The following is a 22,593-nucleotide window of genomic DNA, read 5'->3' as shown; positions in this document are numbered from 1 at the left end:
TCCAAACAGCTCATTTCTCAGCATGGACACTGGAACTGGGTATTAGCACTTTTTGCAACTCTTCTAGGTCAGAAATGATATTGTGCTTTTTCAGTTTGTCTCTATCAGCCTGCTAGTGTATTTAAGCATTTTTTCTTATATTTATCGGTCTTTGTATTTTTTCCCCTCTAATTTGCTATTTCATAAGATTTGCCTTACGTTCTTTTAGGCTGTTTTTCTTTTCTTACTTATTGGTAAATATACTCTAGGCAACTGGAACATTCACCTGCTTTCTTGATACATGTAAATATCCTCTGATCAGTTGCATTTTAACTTCATGATATCTTTTGTCACAGAATTTAGTTTTCAGTTAGAACAGATGTCAATCGTTTACTCTATGTTTTCTAGGATTCTTATTTTGTTAAAAGTTCCATCAGTCTTACCACAATATCAGACATATATTTTATAAATTTTAATTTTTGTCATTTTGTGTTATTGTATACATTTGAGATCTATTTGGTTTTATTATATGGGAAGGAGTAGTTTAATGTTCTTTCTACTATGTCATGGGCAATTTGCTTGAATTCTCTAGACCTCACTTTCCTCATCTGTAAAATGGGTATAATGATACCTATCTCTAGTGTATGCTTTAAGGATAAAAATAAAAATTTTAAATGCATATTATATTTCTAGGCACATCCACTATACATACACTATACATAAATAGTGGATGTTATTCTGTGAGATAGTGTAGTGGGAAGAATGAAACAAATTATACTAATTCTCTAGGACTAAATTTCATAAATTAAAAAATGATCGTTTTTATAGTTGATATGAAATTAGTGAGAGAATATGAAAAGCTTCTAGTATATATCAGGTAAGCAATACATGATGACTGTTCCATTGTTATCATTTCCATGATTACTATTATTATTAGCAATATTGTTGTCATCACTACCCTGGTACCAGCAGACTTTGAAGAAACTTATCAGTTAGGAGTCAGGACACTTGGGTTTCTAGGTTCTGTTACCGACTTTATTTATAGATACTTATTTCATCTGAGTTTTTATTTCTTGTTATATATACAACGAAGGGATGGCCTAGGTCACAAATCACAGCTAAATTGCTACGATTACTGCTGAACATAATAACTGTGTACTCACTTCTTTTTTTAAAGTTTATTTTATTTTGAGAGATAGAGCATGAGCTGGGGAGGGGCAGAGGGAGAGGGAGTGAGAGAGAATCCCAAGCAGGCTCTGTGCTGTCAGTGTGGAGCCTGATGTAGGGCTCAAACCCAGGAAATGGTGAGATCGTGGCCTGAGGTGAAAGCAAGAGTCAGACGCTCCACCAACTGAGCCACCCAGGCGCCCCTGTCTACTCACTTTTAAAACATGATGTAAAAATCCAACATATTGCCAGACAAAAGATGTCTGCAGGCTTCTGGTTTACCATTCCAGATGAAGATATTTGAGAATTGGACTTGAAGTGAATGAGGACACAAATTGAGCCAATTTGGAAATGACCTAGTTATTATACTAAATATTTTTTTTTCACATGTGACTTTTAAAAATTCTTTCTTCTCAAGCTTTACTTTATTTTTTTTTAAAAATTTTTTTTTCAACGTTTATTTATTTTTGGGACAGAGAGAGACAGAGCATGAACGGGGGGAGGGGCAGAGAGAGAGGGAGACACAGAATCGGAAACAGGCTCCAGGCTCTGAGCCATCAGCCCAGAGCCTGACGCGGGGCTCGAACTCCCGGACCGCGAGATCGTGACCTGGCTGAAGTCGGACGCGTAACCGACTGCGCCACCCAGGCGCCCCTCAAGCTTTACTTTAGAAAGCCCCATCTTATTAGATGGATATATAATTAAAAAAAACATAGAAAGGGAATAAATATTAAAAAAGGTCAGTTTTTCTCTATCATGCAAGCACTATCTGTTTTTAGGGATATTTAAAACAATTTTTTTTCAACGTTTATTTATTTTTGGGACAGAGAGAGACAGAGCATGAATGGGGGAGGGGCAGAGAGAGAGGGAGACACAGAATCGGAAACAGGCTCCAGGCTCTGAGCCATCAGCCCAGAGCCTGATGCGGGGCTCGAACTCACGGGCCGCGAGATCGTGACCTGGCTGAAGTCGGACGCTTAACCGACTGCGCCACCCAGGCGCCCCTAGGGATATTTTACTTCTCTCAGGTATGAATGGCAGAAACAAACGGCTTAATTATTCTAGACCAATATCTTCTGTTACAACATTTTAGTTTGATCTTTCCAGGAGCCTTTGATGACTAAAATGGCAGGTTTTAAAAGGGAATAGGATAGCATGCATTTAAATTCTATACTATTAGAGCTGCTACTAAAGATCTATAAGAGAGAACATCCCAACATCATAAAAGCTAACCACTTTTTGAAAAGTCTAGAATCTATATGGTAGTATTGCTTGGAAGAAGAAACCATTCTCCTTTGAATAATGACAGTGTTGGGACTGCAATGGAAAGTTTGAAATTATCCTTAAAGATATTGTGTTACTTGAAAATTGAATACGGAACTAGAAAAATGATGTAGCATTAGGAATCCATTTAGGATGGTTATTTTTTCTGTATTTTACTCAAGGCTGAATGATTATACCACCGAATTGCAGAGCTTGACCAGCCATAGCATCGGGGCCCACATGCGTTTCTTCAGTGATTTGTTGGTATTTTACTAGGTTGTCACTAGGAAGGGATATTGTCTCAGGAAGGTCCGATCTGTGGCACAGGGACCCAAGTCAGGCAGCTGCATAGATGCAGTGTCCTGATGGGGCAAAGTAGCATGTTTCTCCTGTCTTGAACATTGAAAATTTAAACATTTAAAGTTATGAAAGCAGTGAATGGGTATAAGCAGTTTTCGACAATTTTTAAAATATTTATTTATTTTTGAGAGAAAGAGACAGAGCACGGGTGCGGGAGGGGCAGAGAGAGAGGGAGACACAGATCTGAAGCAGGCTCCAGGCTCTGAGCTGACAGCAGAGAGCCTGACATGGGACTTGAACCCACAAACTGCAAGATCATGACCTGAGCCGCAGTCGGCCACGCAACCAACTAAACCACCCAGGCACCCCCAAAATTTTTTAAAAATCCATCGATGTATTCTACATGTATGACAGCTGGATTTATAGACTATTTTATATTTCTGGAAGGCTATGTGACCATGAGGCTGTCCGGAATAAAGATAAGCTTAAAGAAATTTAAAATACTATATTGCTTAGTGTGAAAAAAGTAAAGACAGACAAGTCAAAATTTCACCAAATGAGGCACCAACTAATTTCCCTGAGCGTTGGGATGAGTGTCATTGGACAGCATTAACTAACACACATTGGCATGCGTGCTCTTGGAGCCTTCTCTAAAGTAAGCAAATGTACAGTAGGCATATATTGGAGTCCCCAAGGCTAGCTTTCCCTGTTCCCACTCTGCCCTGCTCTCAGAACCTTGCTATGGTCCCTGCCTTTGTTGAATATGAATTTTCTTGTATCAAAGTTCTGATCATATCTCTTGCTGCTTAAAAGCTGAAGTTTTAATTAATTTTTAATCAATTCCATTCCTAATAAATGAAGTCCAGTCCTCTGGAGCTGGCATGCAAGGCCATGCGTTAAAAAAAATATCTCCAGGGCAAAATTCAGGACAGACTTCCCATTGCTGCCTCTACAAGTATTCTGAGCTCCACCAAAACTAGAACACTCACTATTCCTTGAATTAGGGAAGCATTTTTCAAAGTCCAGATCAAATACTACTTTATTAGAATCCCTTGGAATATTTGTTAAAATGCGTATTCCTAGACTGCATGCCTGGAAGCTCTCTCTTTAGAATCTTTGTTCTTAGCACCTTTTTCTCCTTAGCTTCAGGATCTTGTTGACAATTTTGTGACCACAAAGTCTCATTTGACATCTGGTTTCTTCCATCTCTTACAGAGTGTTTTATAAAATAACATTCTGGAAATATAAAGCAGTTAGCAGAGGGGCCCAGTAAAGGAGCCTCTTACACTTGGCCTACCTCCCTCAGAGTATTTTGTAGTGTTCAAGTAAATAATAACTGTGATAGCACTTTTATCTTCTTTGTATGTTCTCTTACAAGCTTTTGGCGGGAATGGATTTTGTACTGTTAATCGCTGAATAACTTGTATAATCTGGTCCAGTGTTCTGCTCAATAAATATTAGCTGAATTGATAGTATGGCAGTTAGTTATTTTTGTGATAGAAATTTAACTTCAGAGGTCCTAGGCATCATTTACAAAACATCCTTCTTTTTGTGCTCCCACAGGAAGGCGTCCCTAGCGGCAACTTCTGCTCCCCTGGTGGCTCCGAAAGCTGCAGGGTCCGGTCTTCAAAGAGCCCCAGGTTCTCTCTGCCCCCCGATGTTAGGTAGCCCAGTCCTCTCCCACTCTGTGAAACTTTGATGGGAGGGCCTGGATATTTTGGATCTAGCATTAAGACGCCTGAGTCTTCCTTCATCCCTAGTCCTGATACCAGTTCTTAGAAGTGGCTTTTGTCTCATTACCAAGATACAGTATTCACCTGGGACCCCGTTGAGATAAGTAGACTGTATCTCATTTCCTGTCCTCAGACTGCTGTCTATCAAGACTTGCTCAACGCTTGTACTTTTGTGATTAGACGCTGCCTTGGTTTTGCCAGTGATGTCTATGCTGTCCTTCTGTCCTTCAAGAGTCTTTTCAACCTTATCCATCAACTTCTTAAGGGCACATTTGCTGGTACTGACTGCTGATGAATTTCCGAGGACTCGCTCCAATGTCCTTTATCCCTCTGCAGAGGACCCCTTCTCTGCTGGCAGACTGCTGATACCAGGTGCTTGCCTTAGGTGAATACGTGTAGCATTTAGATTAGGCCTCCCACCTGACCCCTCAGTGGTTTACTCTGCGAGTGGCCATCTCCTCGCTTCATGCCCTCTGTTTCCACTAATCCTTATGTAGTTCATGGCCCATGGCCCATGGCCACAGTGCTCACCTGGCTGATGGTGCTCATGGCTCGCATGTAGCTCTCGTTCCTAGAGCGGAACTTTGGTGATGTGAGCAGGCCGGCAGGGTCAAGGCTGTCCAGGCTTCGATTGATGGAGACTTCACTTACTGCCCTCAGGTAACTGTGACTCCGGATCTGGAGTTTGGGGGAGTGTTCATTGGAAATCCTAAAAGAGAAAAAAGGAAAGGGCACGTTTAGTAGAAATGTAAGTAGTAATAAGACATGGTCGCTCTATCATTGGGTATCACCCAATATTGGATATTGGATATTGGATATCATTTAGTATCACCCTAAATACTGGGATGAACAATACAGATGGCTTCCTCTGATTCCTAGACTCTCCCATGGTGTCCCAGAAGGAAAAACTTTTTACCAGAAATCATTAAGGTTTCGTAACATCTCATGATGTGAGCAATTCAAATTCTCTTCAGCCTATGAAATAATTTCCCCATCTGCATCCCAGGGCGGGGACGGGGGGAGATAATAGTTCTGACTTCCCTGCCCCAGAATCCTGTCCTGGTAGTCTGTAGGCCTTTTCTTCTTTTTAAAATTCTTTTTAAAGTTTATTTATTTACTTTGAGAGAGAGAGAGAGAGAGAGAGAGAGAGCGAGCGAGCGAGCAGGGAAGGGGCAGAGAGAGAGAAGCCCAAGCAGGTTCTGCACAGAGACTGATGCGGGGCTCAGTGTCGCGACCGTGAGATCATGACCTGAACTGAAATCGAAGGAAGGACGCTTAGCTGATTGAGCCACCCAGGCACCTCTGTAAGCTTTTTCTTTTACCCATTTCCTTTCTGTGCCCATATTTTTGTTTTTGGACTTTCTGGTAACAGTAAGTGGGTATACATCTATATCAGTATCTCTACCAATCTTTCTGTCATCGGCTTGTCTATCTAATCTTTGTCTCATTTAGTTGAGATTGAACTCAGTGAACAAAAGTTAAATTTTAGCCGTTAACAATGTGCAAATCTTTAAATCTTGATATGTAAAGAAAGTCTTTACACACTGTACTCTTTGTATTTTTTTCACGATGCATTTTAAAATTATAAAAGTAGGAAATGCTCATTGCCAAGCTATATAGGAGTATATAAAACAGAAGGTGGGTCTTCCTCTCCACCCCTGTCATTGCTGTTATTTATCATCATCCCGGAGATTATGACCAATGAAATTAGAAGATAAAAAGATATAAGGAATATAAATGTGGTGAACTGAGAGATAAGCTTTGATGATTCATGGATTGTATAATTAATTATCTGGAAGATAAAAAAATCAACTGGCAAACTATTAGAACGCATTCTGCCCATAGACGGTAAAGATATTCTCCACATTCCAAATGTCCTCTTGGCAATGTCTAAGATTGCACTCATTCTTGAAGTTTGTATTAATTTTGTATTAATTTAATGCAATTACTTAAATATAATAGCCAAAAAAGATGGACTCAGTAATACTAAAACCTGGGAGCAGCTACGTTTTGCAATTGTATTGGAAAGGGGACCAAGTTAAAATAGATCTAGAATAGGGGGTGCCTGGGTGGCTCCGTCAGTTGAACGTCCGACTTCGGCTCAGGTCATGATCTCGCCGTTCTTGAGTTCGGCCCCGCATCGGGTTGTGTGTTGACAGCTCTGAGCCTGGAGCCTGCTTCGGATTCTGTGTCTCCCTCTCTCTCTGCCCCTTCCCCGCTCGTGCATGCTCTCTCTCTCTCTTTTTCAAAAATAAATAAACATTAAAAAAATAGATCCAGAATTTAACATCAAAAGCAAACCTCCTACATTATTACCACAAAAGGGAAACTGTTCTAAAAATGGATGTTCTCGATGGATCCTACAAGTAGCTGTCAAACATGAACTATTTGCTCTGCCAGCTCAAGCAAATATTTGCCATGTGTTATGTGCTATTATGGTGATTCACAATGGGCCACTTTATAAATGCTCATGCCCCAAATCCCAACCAACCAACATACAAACTGAAGAATTCCTTTTCCCCTTAAGGTCTCTTCTAGGAAAAGAGAGACTTAGCTAGAAGCATTTATAACCAAAAGTTCACTTCCCCTTAGAACTTGAGAATTAGATGGTAAACGTGTTTCTTTGGCTCTTTTGCAACCCGACCCAGGGCGTGGATATTGCCAACATAAATGACGGTGCTGTTCCAAATGGTTATCAGGGCAGCAATTCTGGGGGGGTGGGGGGGGTGACTTTCATAAATGGTGTATATTCACCAGACGAAGTGCAAGTCCAGTGTTTTGAAAAATGAGTGTCTGCTGGCTGAGATGGGGAAATGAGGCATCATTGCAACAATCATTCACCCAGGTCACCTGTCATGAAATAAGGCATAATTCCCAAATTTCAAAGTGAAAAATCATTCAGAAAGGACTGAAGAGTTCTACTTTGGTGAGTCATTTCTGATAAAACAGCACGCACTTTCATCAGACGCTAACTGTAAGGAAATGAACTCTTTCCTCTTGTCCACTGAGCGGAGCCCACAGCTGTCAATATAAAGGGTAAAAGTATGTACGTGTGCTGCTGGTATGGAAACACTCACTGGAGAAACACTGGAAAATAGTGCATTTATTCCTATATTTCACCTCAAGAGAAAGGTGGCTTGCTAAGAAGAAAGGGCATGTGCGTATTCAGAAATACTCGTTCTCGTGTTAGATGGATTATTTTTCAATGTTGGCCTATTCAAATGACGTCTGTCTTTTTCCACTTTCCTCCCTAAATGGCTCGTGCTAAGTTAACGTTTTGTGGCTTATCAGCACTGAGATGTGGGCCTGGCTGAGTCCCATTCATTATCATGTCCTTTAAGAGCACTCAAAGATAGGAGACCCTTTCCTGGCTGTGGGGCAGCTACATAAACAAGGTTGGCCCAGTGTGTCAGTAAGGTGGCTGAAGAGAAAGATGAAATAATACCCAGGCTGCAAGATTTTAAAACAGTGTCCCCAAGGTGAATATGATCAACTTTGGAATACAGTACTAAAAGTATAACTTCATCAGATGAATAAACCCTGGGGATGTGACGTGCAGCATAGTGACCATAGTTAAAAATAGTGTGCCGTGTACTTGAAATTGGCTAAGAGAGTAGATCTTTTTTTCATTTAATATTTATTTTTGAGAGAGAGAGAGAGAGAGAGAGAGAGAGAGAGACAGGCAGAGAGAGAGGGAGACACAGCACCTGAAGCAGGCTCCAGGCTCTGAGCTGTCAGCACAGAGCCCGATGTGGGGCTCGAACCCACGAGCCGTGAGATCATGATCTGAGATGAAGTCGGACGCTTAACCGACTGAGCCACCCAGGCGCCCCGAGTAGATTAAAAAAAAAAAAAATTTAAATTGAGATATAAAAGTGCCATATTCGTTTCAGATGTAGAACCTAATGAATATTTGTAAATATCTCTAAATGATCACCCTAATAAGTCTAGTTAACATTCATCACCACACAGTTACAGAATTCTTTTCATGTGATGAGCACTTTTAAGATGTACTCTCAACACTTTCAAATACACAATACAGGATTGTTAACAAAAGTGTCCACGCTGTACATCACATCCGCAGGACTTCTTCGCTTCACAACTGGAAGTTTGTACCTTTCGACCCCCTTCACCCATTTCTCCTACCCCCAACACTCGCCTTTGGCAACCACTAATCTGTTCTTGGTATTTATAAGCTCATTTGTTTGTTTGTTTGTTTAGTCTACACATAAGTGAGATCACAAGGTATTTGAGAGTAGATCTTAAGCGGTCTCACCTTCCGCTCCTGGCAACTACAATTCCACTTTACGTCTCTGAGTTTGGCCACCCTGGGCATCTCATACAAGTGAAATTGTATAGTATTTGCCTGGCTTGTTTCACTTAGCATCATGTCTTCAAGGTTCATCCCAGGCTGCCGCACGTGTCAGAACTTCCTTTAAGGCCGAAGAACAATCCACTGTGTGTTGATACTACATTTTTGTTTATCCGTTCATCTATTGACAGACACTTGGGTTGCTTCGGCCTTTTGCTTTTGTGAATAAAGCTGCTGGGAACACGGGTGTACAAATGTCTGTTTGAGCCCCTGCTTCCAGTTTTTTTGAGGATATACCCAGAAGTAAAAATCTCTCTTTAACGAAGTAATTAATCTTTCCTATTTCATCACTTGGCAATTAAACTCCCAACAAATTTGGGGACCAACATAATAGAACTTTTTTTTTTCTTCCTTGAAAGACATTTTATTGATCATTTACGGTAAGTTTTAAGCATGTTGAGTGCTTATGGTAGTATTTCAGAGACTATGATTCCTGTGGTTGAAAAGAGACAAATGATACTCGGTGGAAAGTATAGGAAAAATGTGAGTATCATTTTATTGCTCCAGTAATTGCAAAAACAGTAATGTAATTAAAACTTGATATAGCATGACGGAGAATAAATTGCATCGAAATAATTAAGGCATCCGAAAAAGTAATTCTGTAAGTAGTTAGTGATTGCAGAAAGACTGTTGGCAATCATGTCAGTTTACAAATCAGTGACAAAAGAAATAATGTCATCACTAGGAAAGCTGTGATGACAATTGAAATGTACTAGTTAGTAAAAGCCCATGATGATAATGCTTAGGAGGAGGTGGAAATAGTGACCTAGATGCTGCTTGGAGCTAAATACAGAGTGTTTCCTTCAATTTAAAAAGTGTCAGAGCAGAGCAGATGTACTTACATAGATACAAGTTGACATTGACAAATTGGAGGAGTTAAAACTTATGTGAAAGTATTTTGATAGATTTTTCAAAGTGTTTCATATTCTGATTTCACTTTAGGAAGAACAAAAAGCCACTAAAGACAGACTCTTAAATAATTCTTACAGTGTTGGTTTTCTTCTAACCTCCGTTGTCAAATGCTTCGTGTCTCTACTCACTACTGGCATGCCAAAAGGTCATGAAAAACACATCCCTTCCGTGCAGTCTTCAGTTGTCTTGAACACAGCTGCTGTCTATCCCTGCTAAGCCTTCTCTTCTCCGGGTGACGTGCCCCCCTTTATCTCGTTCTCTTATGTCAAGGCTTCCAGGCTGTCCATTACCTTGATGACCTGTCTCTGAAGTCAGTCCAATTTGTTATTTCCTCTTTGACAACAAAGTACCCAAAGCCAAACTTAAACTTCCAAATGTGGGCTGACAAGTACAGAATACAGAATGGCTATTGTCCTTTCTTCAAGAGAAGATCCTCCTGGGATATGGCTGAGGAAGCTCTAGATTGTTTGGGCCATAATCACGCTGTTAGCTTCTGGTAAGCTCTCTTTGGACACCTTTTAGATCTTTATAGCAAATGATGTTAAATCGTTCTAATTTTTGACACTTTAGTTCCTATTAAATTGAAATCGAAGGCTAATCCTGTCATCCCCATGCAATATGCAATAAATAGATCAACTATTCTTGGCTCTTATGTATATGTGATAACAGAAGCAAACATAGCAATACCCCAAATCAGTGAGTCTTACAAGGTCCCATGCATTTAAGAGCTTCACCTACAATGTCTTATCTGTCACACCAATATTATGGATTATTATAGCAATTACGAAACATTGTTATTTTCTATCTTACAAATGAGGAAACTGAGGCTGATAAGTTTGTAAACTCAGAATCTAAAGCTAAGTCTGCCTGATTTCTATAGTCTTAACCATCTCGTACCTTTCCCATAATTATGCCATTTATTTCCTTACCCAATTACTTGTAAAGTTATTGACTGGGGTCTGGTGAGTCAGTGATCTTCCGAGTTGACTCAGTCCATCAATAATATAGTTTTTGCTGTAAAGCTGTTTCACATATGCCTCTATCACCCAGCCCGTGTTTCTCTGATTTTAACTTTTTCATGCAACATTTTGTGATCTACTGTTTTATTTATTATTATTATTATTTTTTAATGTTTATTTTTGAGGGGTGGAGGGGCTGAGAGAGAGGGAGACAGAATCTGAAGCAGGCTCCAGGCTCTGAGCTGTTAGCACAGAGCCCTACACAGGGCTTGAACCCATGAACCATGAGATCACGATCTGAGCTGAAGTCGGATGCTTACCTGACTGAGCCACCCAGGTGCCCCAAGTGATCTACTATTTTAAATACTATCCTAAATGCAATTACATTCCTCTCATGTGCCTGGCTCAGCCATTTCAAAGAGGGAAATACAGGTAGTTCTATTCGTGCCTTGTTAGTAAATCTATGGTAGTTCCCCATTTTCTAAATCATCACAAACCTTCTATGTAAAAATTCCTCCTGGAATTTTCATAAGGATTCACATTAGATTAACTATTTGCAATTTTTGGAATCTTGTCTTTCGAAAACTGAGATAACATTTACTTTTTTGCTAGTACTTTTCCCATGTTCCTAAAATATTACCAGGAGAGGTTCTACAATTATATCCAAGTTTTTTTCAGATGGAAACAAAATCTTCATGGTTTTCCAAGGTTTCTTATTTGTGGCAGTTACCTGGTTGTGGTATACATAAGAAATATGGCCAACTACATAAGCCCAACCTAGAACCAAAAAGGTGACGTACGATGGTGTTCAAAATAGTGATTCAACAATTCTACACATTATGCGATGCTCACCACAATAAGTGTGGTTACCATCTGCCACCATACGATGTCATCACAATATTGATTACTCTCTTTTCTATGCTTTACTTCTCATCCCCATGACTTATTTATTTTGTAACTGGGGGCTTGTGCCTCTTAAGTGGCTTCGCTTCTATTTTGCTCATCCCCTGGCCCCTGGCCCTTTGGCAACCAGTGGTTTGTTCTCTGTATTTATGAGTCTAAGACAGAACACTGTCAAACAATGATGACTTTACTCCAGCCAAACACCAAAGAAAAAACTGTGGTACCACGTCTACCATTCCAGCAAGGGCCGAGTGGAATCTTAGACCCTCTACCTTCATGGGGTGGTAAGGAGGTATTGTAACGTTCTCACCAAGGTGGTATCAGAAAAGGGCGAGTAGGGACCTGAGACTTTTATCCCCATGAGCAATCCCTTCCCATGTGGTACCAGTGGGGAGCACATGGGGAAACTGGCCTTCTATTCCCATACAGTAGTAATGAGGCATCCCTGTCCCCGCATGCAGAGGTAGTTTCCGAAGAGGCTAGTGGGGAGTCGGATCTTTCATCGTTGTCCAGCAGTAACAAAACTGACTCCAGTGTGGCATCAGTGGAGATCATGTGGGGAGTCCAGAACTCCCACCCATACCCAACAGTGATGAGGAGCACCCACCCATTTTAGGTGTCAATAGCATTTAAGTGGGGAACTTGGACTTGTATATCTAACTGGCAGCGATGAGGTGGTGCTCCCAATTGTCTTGCTGGAATGATGTACATAGAGTTAAAGTTTATTTATTTGGAGAGAGAAAGCATCAATTGAGGAGGGGCAGAAAGAGAGGGAGTGAGAGAGAATCCCAAGCAGGCTCTGCGCCGTCAGTGCAGAGCCCGATGTGGGGCTTGAACCCACGAACTGTGAGATCATGATCTGAGCCCAAGCTGGATGCTTAACCGACTGAGTCATCCAGGCGCCCCTGGAGCGGTATTTTAAAAACCACCTAAAACAGAAGGTTTAAATAACATCCATAGTCTACTAACGATACAAAAATGCCCAGGTTTCAACTCTCATACTAAGAGCCAGGAAGATCTAAAACTGAATGAAAAATGACAATCAATAGATGCCAATACTGAGATGGCAGAGTTGTTAAATTGTCTGGGAAAAAAAAACCCCAAAACTTCAAAGCAGTTAGGATAACAAAGCTTTGAAGAGCACTCATTAACACACTTGAAACGAATTAAAAAAAAAAACACACCAGCTTCAGCCAATAACCTCAGCAAACCAAGAGAAGATATAAAGAAGAGCCAAGTAGAAATTTTAGAACTGAAAAATACAATAACCAAAATATAAAGCTTAGTAGAGGGGGTCAATGGCCAAGTTGAGGAGAAAGAGAAAGAAGCAGCCAACTGGATGACAGAACATTAGAAATCACCCAGTATGAAAAATAGAGAAAGAAAGAAAAAAAGTAGGGCTTCGTGGACTTGTGGGACTATAATCAAAGATAATCATTCAAAATTGGAGTCTGGGAAGGAGAGGAGAAAGGGTGGGACTGAAAAAAGCATTCAAAGAAATCACGGCTGAAAATGTCCTCAGTTTGTCAAGAGACATAAACCTATGGATTCAAGAAGGTGAGTGAATCTTAAACAGACTAAATCTGGAGAAATCCATGGCAAGGGACATTATAATTAAACATCTAAATACTTAAGACAAAGTAAAATCTGCAAAGTAGCCAGAGGGTATTTATCTATAGGGAAAAACCAACTTGAATGACACAAATTTCTCTTCAGAAACCATGGAGGTGAAAAAGAGGTGTTATTTTTTTTTTTCTTTTCAACGTTTTTATTTATTTTTGGGACAGAGAGAGACAGAGCATGAACGGGGGAGGGGCAGAGAGAGAGGGAGACACAGAATCGGAAACAGGCTCCAGGCTCTGAGCCATCAGCCCAGAGCCCGACGCGGGGCTCAAACTCACGGACCGCGAGATCGTGACCTGGCTGAAGTCGGACGCTTAACCGACTGCGCCACCCAGGCGCCCCGAGGTGTTATTTTTTTTAAGGGCTGAAGGCAAAGAACTGCCAGCCTAGAATTCTATGTGCCGTGAAATTATTGTTCAGGAATAAAGGAGGGGGGGGGGGGATAAAGAAATTTTTAGACCAAGGAAAACTAGAATTTGTTGCCAGCATATCTACCTGAAAGAATGCCTAAGAGCCATTCTTTCTTTATTTAAAAAAATTTTCCTAATGTTTACTTACTTTTGAGGGAGGGAGAGAGAGAGAGAGAGAGAGAGAGAGAGAGAGAGAGAGAGTGAGGGAGTGGGGGAAGGGCAGAGAGAGAGGGAGACACAGAATCTGAAGCAGGCTCCAGGCTCTGAGCTGTCAGCACAGAGCCTGACGCGGGGCTCAAACTCACGAACTATGAGATCATGATCTGAGCCAAAGTCAGAGGCTTAACCAACTGAGCCACCCAGGGTCCCCAGGGCTGTTCTTTAAACAGAAAGGAAATAATCAGTGAAGGAAACTTGAAGCATCAGGAAGGAAGAAAGGACATGGTAAACACAAACATTGGTAAATAGAATAGGCATTTTCTCTTCCCTTGAGTTTTCTAAATTATGTTTGATGGTTTAAGCCAAGATTATAACATTGTTTGGTAGGGTTCCAAATGTTTACAGAGATGGGGCGCCTGGGTGGCTCAGTCCCTGCTTGTGTTCTGTCTCTCTCTGTCTCTCATAAATGAATAAACATTAAAAAATTTTGTTAATTAAAAAATGTATAGAAAATATTTAAGGTAGTGATGTTATAAATAGGAGATAGTAAACAGGTACAAAGGGAAGTAGGTTTCTATAGTTTACTCAAACTGGTAAAATGATATCATTAAGTTGTGTAAGTTATAATTCCTAAAGCTACCACTAAAAAACTATACCAAAAAGACATACTCAAAAACACTACAGAAGTCTAAAAAATATTCGAGTTTCCATTTCTTATGGGAAACAGAGGAAAACAAAATCAGAGAAACAAACAAAAAACCCCAGAACAAACAGAAAACAAAAAATACAATGGAAGACTTAAACCTTAAGATAATAATTACATTAAATATATGGTCTAAATGCATTAGTTAAAAGACAGAGATTTGCAGACTGTATTAAAAAACATGACCCAACTATACTCTGTCTCTGAGAAACTCACTTCAAATATAATGATGTAAACAAGTTGAAAAGAAAAGGATAGAAAAAAATGTATCATGGAAACATCAATCAAAGGAAAATAGGAGTGGCTCTATTAATATCAGATGAAGAAATGTTATTAGTAAAGTTTATTGGTAAAGAAAAAGACTAGAGACAGAGAGGGCCATTACATAATTAAATAATTAAAGAACCAATCCAGTAAGAAGACACAGGAATCTTATGTATGTATACACCAAACAATAAAGCTGCAAAAAAATTCCATATTTTTGTGGATATAGACAAGATTATTCTAAAGTCTACATGGAAAGTCAAAGGAACTAGAATAACCAAATTTTGAGGAATAAAACAGGATTTGCTCTACTCAATTTGTATCTATTTTCACTCAACTGAAAGATTTTCTATGTAACTTCAGTAATCAAGATGGTGTGGCATTGGTGGGAGGAATAAACACACAGATCAATGGAACAGAGTGGAAAATCTAGAAATAAATCCATGCAAACATGTCCAGCTGATTATTGCAATTATAGTAGTATTTTTTAAGGAAATATTTAAGAATGTTTATTTATTTTGAGAGAGACAGAGTGTCTATGTGCATGTGCATGTGACCAGGTGGGGAGCAGAGAGAGAGAGAGAGAGAGAGAGAGAGAGAATCCCAAGCAGACTCAGTGCAGCCAGCACAGAGTTCCTCGCAGACCTTGATCCCACTATTCGTGAGCTTGTGACCTGGACTGAAATCAAGAGTCAGATGAATAGCATTTTTTGTAATAGCAATTTAATGGAGGAAAGATATCCTTTTCAACAAATGGTACTGGGGTAATTGGACATCTATAGGCAAAAACCAAACTAAACCAAACTTTACGTCTCACACTTTATAAAAAATTAACCCAAAATGGATCATGGTCTTAAATACAAAACATGGAAAAAACAGGGAAAATCTTCAGGATTCTGAGCTGGGCAAAGTGTTCTTAGATTTGACACTAAAAGAATGATCCATCAAAGGAAACTTTGATAAATTGGATGTAATGAAAATTAAAAACTTTGGCTCTTTGAAAGACTCTATGAAGAAGATGAAAAGACAAGCTAGAGACAAGAAGATTAAAAAAAAAAGCACATATCTTATGAAGGACCTCTAGGTGCTGTAAACAAAGTACTCTCAAAATCCAACAGAAAAAAAAATCTAATTAGAAAATGGGCAAAGACCTGAAGAGACATTTCACAAATAAGCACATGAAAAGATGTTGAACATCATTAACCATTAGGGAAACACAAATAAAATCCACAATGAGATAGCACTACATACCTATCAGAATGGCTAAACCACAGAACTAATGACAATAAATGTTGATAGGATTTAGAGAAACAGAAACACTCATACACTGCTGGTGAGAATGTAAAATGGTGTGGCCACTCTAAAAAATGTGACCATTTCTTTAAACATGAAGCACACAACTCTTACGTGACCCAGCAGTTGTATTCCTGGGAATTTATTTTAGAGAAATGAAGGCTGTGTTCACCCAAAAACTTTTATAAGAATGTTGTAGCAGCTTTATTCATCATAGTGTCCAATTGGAAACAATCTGGATGTCTATCAGCGGGTAAATGGTTAAGTGAAGTGTGGTACATCCACACCATGGAACACTACTCGGCAACAGTCTAGAAGGATCTCCGAGAGAATTATGCTAAATGAAAAAAGTGATTTCCAAAAGGTTACATACTAAATGATTCTACTTATAGAACATTCCTGAAATGACAAATTCATAGAGACGGAGAAGAGATTAGTGGGTGCCGGGGGTGAAGGAAGAAGTAGGGGTGGGAGGGAAGTGGAGGTGACTATGAAAAGGCAACATGAGGGCTATTTGTGGTTATGGAAAGCTTTTGTATCTTGGCTATGTCAGTATCTTGCTTGTGATGTTACGCTATAGTTTTGTAAGAAGTTACCATTGGGAGGACACTGGGTAAAAGGTATATGCGATCTCTCTGTATTCTTTTCACAACCACATGTGAACCTACAATTATATCAAACTAAAAATCTGATAAAAAAGAATTCCACCCTGGGACGCCTGGGTGGCTCGGTCAGTTGAGTGTCTGCCTTCTGCTCAGGTCTTGATCTCACGGTTTGAGTTCGATGGGGCCCTGTGCTGACAAGGAGGAGCCTACTTCAGATCCTCTGTCTGCCTCCCTCTCCGCACCTCCCCTGCTCTCGCTCTCTCTGTCAAAAATAAATAAACATTAAAAAAATAATAATTCCACCTTCAGACAATGAATGGGTTAGAAAGAAACTGGGTAGAGAGAAACTAAACAATGTGGTCCCTCACCGAGTCCAAAGCTGGATGTTAGAACTGAGTGCCTACCTAAGAGGAAGCAGAGCCAATTTAATCTCCAAGTTTCAAAACTTCTGCTGCGATGAACCAGAAGTTTTTGCACTGAGCAAAAAATGCACACTTTAAGAACGTACTCGTGGGTGTGGGCTCAAGGACCCGTGTAGGCACCGCTGTGTTTGAAGCCCCCTGTATATTCCATGTCCCTGCCCTATGGGTCAGCACTATTGTCACTGGGGAGGAAGGAAGACAGACAGGAGCCAAGGAAGGTGGTGGGGTTCCTGTTGGGCTCATGCTGTTCTCTGATTGCAGCATTCTTTTTCTCTGTTTCTCTAGGAAGCAAAGGTAGTTTATAATAACAACACTCCTCTCCTGAATATTGCCCCCTGCTTTTCCAACACATCAGTGGCTACTATAGTTCCACGTAGCCACTCCAATGCTTTAATTAAGGCATAAAAATACTGGAGGTGATGGTAGGAGAAAGCATTTAAAATACAACTTTGATGTGCCACAAAGCACACATGAATGCACATTCATTGGCTGTGTGTTGCATCAGCTTTAGCTGTAGAAATGCACTAGTTTTGAAACTTACATTTAGAGAAAATAACTACTTATTCATTCAAAAAAGGGGGGGGGGAGGTTTTCCAGGAAATGGGAAGAATCGTTACCTTAACAGAATTCTGAACGGAAAGTATAATTGCCCATGATGTAAGGTAGAAACATTTCAAAGCATTTGTGAGCAAAATGGAAACATGCCTACAGGTCCATTATCACCAGAATCAAATAGTATTCAAATGACCACAGGTACTCTGATTAAATCAATTAGGTGCAAAGTAATTAGGACTGTTGGCAGTCAAAAGCTTTACCAGAAATGTGCTTGGATGTTGAAAATATGACTTCTACCCACTTTTATTACCTAGGCACTGTGGTGAATTATAGTAATCTCTTATGCTTTGAGTGAGAGGGAATGGAAAGCTAATATTTACCCTATTGGGGATGGTTTAACTTTTCCATAGAGAAGCACTGAACATTCATTTACTAACACCTAAAAAGGGATAAAAGCTTTCTAGTCAAAATGTATTGAGGTAGCAATATAATAGATTACACATATTCTGCTGTGAAAAATCCCAAGATTCCAATAAGTAATGTGCATGAAACAGGAAGGAAGAAAAAAAAAGACATTTCTATGACAGAAAAAAAAAAAACCAAACAAAAAACCAGGAAGGATGGAGCTAAGGGATTAAACAAAATAAACAAAGCTACCCTTTCAGAGGCTGCTGCCCAGACAGCTCAGACTGGCCTCATTTCCTTCCCTCTCCTAACCCCTGGGGGCCCTTCCTCTTCTCTGGGTCTTTATTAATTGGCCTTTGTCTTTCCTCTAATGAAAAAGGCACTCATGCTCTGCCGTACTCTTTCCTGAACCGGATGGTCTAAATGAAGGGAAGAACGAGTCTGGTGTTTCCACGGAGACGAGCCCAGACCCTGAGAAGGGTCAGTCCTGGAGAACGCCTGCAGGGGGCGGTCGACACTGAGGAATGAACAGAAGGCTCTGGCTTTCCAGAACTTTGCGCACCTCCTGTAGCACAGGCATGATGCAAATCTTCAGGCTAGCTACTTTTAAGGACAAGATAATTAGCGCAGATCAAGCTGTTAAATGTTTGCCATTGGGGACTTGAATCAAATGATGTCAGAGGTCTGGATTGATGTGGCCATCTTTTCTAAGGTTCTCTTACTACAGGGGAGGAATTGAGGTTCAGAAGAGCTTTGAGGTCTAGCTAGTGAGCGGAAGAGCTAACCACTATTGACCTCTATTAACAGTCTCCCAGGGGGCGCTTTGTGAAATTCTGGTGGCCTCTGTCTGTGTTGATATACAAGATAAATATCTAATGCTAAAAGAACATTCTTCCCTTCTGGTTAGCATTTTTAGGATTTAAGCTGAAAGTGGTGAAGAAGCTCCTTAGGGAAAAACAAACACAAATTTGAAATAAGATAGAATTGTGAATATATTGCAAGATCCATTTTATAACAACCATAGGCTCTCATGTTAATAACAGTTAATAAACTTTTTTTTTTTTTTTGGTCTTAGTTGTATCTGCCTATTGTCTTTAAGTGTATTTAGGAACAAGGACTCCCCCCCACCCCCAGGTGAATTACACAATCATGTGATCATTTGGGGAATTTTATTTTATTATAATTTTCACACCCTCCTCTGTTTCTGAGCCCCACCCCAGAACAATTAAATTAGGCTCTCAGGGCATTTTTAAGTTTTAAAATTTACTTTTATTTATTTTGAAAGAGAGAGAGAGGGAGGGAAAGAGGGAGGGTGAGAGAGATAGAGAGAGAATGTGCTGGGGAGGGGCAGAGAGGAAGGGAAGCAGGTTCCACACCCAGGGCAGAGCCTCACAAGGGGTTCCATCCCACGAACCCTGAGATCATGGCCTGAGCCAAGATCAAGGGTCCAACGCTTACCCGACTGAGCCACCCAGATATCCCTCAGGGTATTTTTAAAAGCAAGCTACTCAAAAGTTTGTCCCAGGACCAGCAGTGTGGGCATCACCTGGGAGCTTGTTAGAAATTCTGACTCTCAGGTCCCATTTGGGCCTATGGACGAGCATCTGCATTTTAACAGGATTTCCAGGTGATTCTTAGGTGCATTACAGGTTGAAAAGAACCACTGGGAGCCCTCTATAACTCCTATATCAACTGGCAGAGGACTTCCCTTCTTCATTCTTTGCGTTGAATTAGGCTCCCAGTCCTTACCTGGGTGTTCCGGCCAAAATGAACTTCAGCATCTCCCATTTAAAGAAAGGGAACATTATTACTTGTGCTTTAAGACAAGGCTGAAAGAGGGGCGCCTGGGTGGCGCAGTCGGTTAAGCGTCCGACTTCAGCCAGGTCACGATCTCGCGGTCCGTGAGTTCGATCTCGCGGTCCGTGAGTTCGAGCCCCGCATCAGGCTCTGGGCTGATGGCTCGGAGCCTGGACCCTGTTTCCGATTCTGTGTCTCCCCCTCTCTCTGCCCCTCCCCCGTTCATGCTCTGTCTCTCTCTGTCCCAAAAATAAATAAAAAAAACGTTGAAAAAAATTAAAAAAAAAAAAAGACAAGGCTGAAAGAATAATTCCTGGAGTGAAGGAATTCTTAATGAATTTCCTGTGTATTCCTAGATGGGACGTTTTTATGTGAAAGGGCACAGAGATGATATATATTATACAAGGAAGGTTTGAAAGTTCTAATATAAAACTCATGGGAGCTGGCAAAAAAAAAAAAATTCTAAGTGGGCTTCATTCCCAGTGCTTGACTTACTCACTGGTATTGAGATAGGAGATTGTGAAACTGTGGCTGATAACAATGGAGATTTATATATTTGGTCATCATCCCCATTTCTGGCAGAGCTTTTAAAACCCTCGGAATTTCGTTAGTGCTGAGAGCAACAAAAGTGTCATTTGTCATTTTAATGGAGTGACTTTTGGACCCTACCTATGAAGGGGGGCTTGTTGCCAGGACAACCAACCTTGTGATGGGGGGTGGGGAGTGGGTTGGAACTTTCACTTCCTGATCTCCAGGGAGGAGGGAGGGGCTGGAGGTTGAATCAATCACTAATGGTCAATGATTTGATCAATCACCACACCGTTGATGAGCAGTTGATGATGTAATCAACAATAGCATAAATGTTGGCATGCTTAAAAGAGTAAACTTGAGCCTACGTGCTGAACCCTCCATTCAAAACCCCGAGAACTGGGTTTGGAGAACTTCTGAGTCAGTAAGCACAGGGAGATGCTGTGAGGGTGGTGTGCCTGGAAAAGGAATGGGAGCTCCACCCCTTTCCACCTACTTTGCTCCCTTCCATCTAGATCTTCCTGAGTTCTGTCCTTTTATAAGGACCTACACCAGTGATTTGGGAAATACCGTAAAATGTTTGAGTTCTGTGAGCCTCTCTAGCAAATTAATTGAACCCAGGGAAGGAAGGGGTCATTGGAACCTCTAATCTATAGCTGGTTGATCAGAAGCACAGATGACAACCTGGACTTGTGACCTGTGTCTGGAGGGGGTGGCGAGGGTGTGTGGGGGCGAGTGGTGAGTGGGAGGAGTCTGCCAGGACTGATCCCTTAACCTATGGGGTCTGTTGTTATGACTGAGTAGATAGCATCAGAGTTGAGTTGAATGATAGGACACCCTGCTGGGTTCAGAGAATTGCTTGTTGGTGTGGAGAAACCTCCCCCTCACACACTGGGATTGGGTCCAGGAACCCCAGAGGGCGCGCTAAATAGGCATGTGAACTCTGTCAGTTCCCCAAATATGAGAACACTTGGCAGTAAACTAGTATTCTCAGACCTTATCTTCTCGTTGTTTTACTCCTTCATCAAGTATAAAACTGTGTTTGTATTCAGCAGGTGCCTAACTATCCTTGACAACAATAATAGTACCTAAATACTCACTGAGTACCCACTATATACCAAGGATTGTCTTAGATCAAGATATTTTCCTAATTAGCTAAAAGAGGTCATTGATATTGCTGTCAATGCAAGGGTGTAAGTAGAGGAACATTTTCTTTAATGTTTATTTTTGGAGAGAAAGAGAGAGAGAGAGAGAGAGAACAAGTTAGGGAGGGGCAGAGAGAGAGGAGGAGAGAAATCCCAAGCAGGCTCTGTGCTGTCAGTGCAGAACCCTATGTGGGACTTGAACTCACGAACCGTGAGATCATGACCCGAGCTGAAACCTAGAGTCGGACGTTTAGCCAAGTCAACCACCCAGGCGCCCAAGAACATCTTTGATTAAGCTGTTTTGATGACTCTATTCCACACATAACATTGTATATCCCTTTACTTCACATAGTGCCAGGGAGTTATCAATTCTGGGGACAAATGACTTGCTAAATTATAGTGCTATTAGGCTTAAGGATTTCAGAATTTGTGGAATTAAGCTCGTGTTTGTTTATTCCATGTTAAGAAAATTGATAACGTAAATGTTGACATGCTTAAAAAGAATAAATTTTAGCAGTGTTTTGACACATCCTTTATTCAAGTTATAGCATGTTAGCCCTGGAGACTTGAGAAATTATGTGTCCAGAAGTTTCCACATGGTAGATTGGGATCTTCCAGAACTATTCAAATCTTCACTTGCCAGTTTTTATGGCAGGCTGCCTCTGCCAGGCCCCTCATTCGCGGGGCCTGGTTCTGGTGGGAGGGGAGCCCCCACAGGCACTTGCTACCAGCCCAGACACCTCAGCAATCTCCTGGTGTGGAGCTGGTGCCCACACGTTTGGCATTCTTGCAGGTAATGGTGAAAGGCAGAGCCCCTGGGTCCTGTCCTGAAGTTTAGAGAAAATAGTGATACGGCTGTGCATAAATAATATTTTTCATGTTCACATCAAACACGGGAATGATATGGTACCATGAAAAAATACCTGCGACGATGACGGCACTGAGCGATTAATTAAGATTTTCTGTAGTGACTGTTTTAGTGTTGAGTTTAAGATCTTTTGTGATGACTATTTTAATGTTGAGGTAGGAATATTTTTCTGATGACGATCAATGAAGAAATGAATGTGAATTGAAGTGTGTGTGAAGAATGGGGTTC

At 40.8% G+C, this 22,593-nt stretch overlaps 1 protein-coding gene across 11 annotated transcripts in view; it reads right to left on the bottom strand.

Annotated features, from left to right (window-relative positions):
* DLGAP1 (DLG associated protein 1) overlaps positions 1 to 22,593 on the bottom strand; it is a 900,656-nt gene that overhangs the window by 190,515 nt on the left and 687,548 nt on the right. For all 11 annotated transcript variants that reach the window (XM_043558382.1, XM_043558383.1, XM_043558380.1 and 8 more), the window contains one exon: positions 4,974 to 5,151. In XM_043558382.1, coding sequence (XP_043414317.1) covers positions 4,974 to 5,151 — 178 coding nt within the window. The remainder of the gene's footprint in view (positions 1 to 4,973; positions 5,152 to 22,593) is intronic.

Source organism: Prionailurus bengalensis, chromosome D3 (genome assembly GCF_016509475.1).
Source record: "Prionailurus bengalensis isolate Pbe53 chromosome D3, Fcat_Pben_1.1_paternal_pri, whole genome shotgun sequence".
NCBI classification, from domain to species: domain Eukaryota; kingdom Metazoa; phylum Chordata; class Mammalia; order Carnivora; family Felidae; genus Prionailurus; species Prionailurus bengalensis.
The sequence above is the reverse complement of the archived record's forward strand: the minus strand, read 5'-3'. Positions and strand labels throughout refer to the sequence as shown.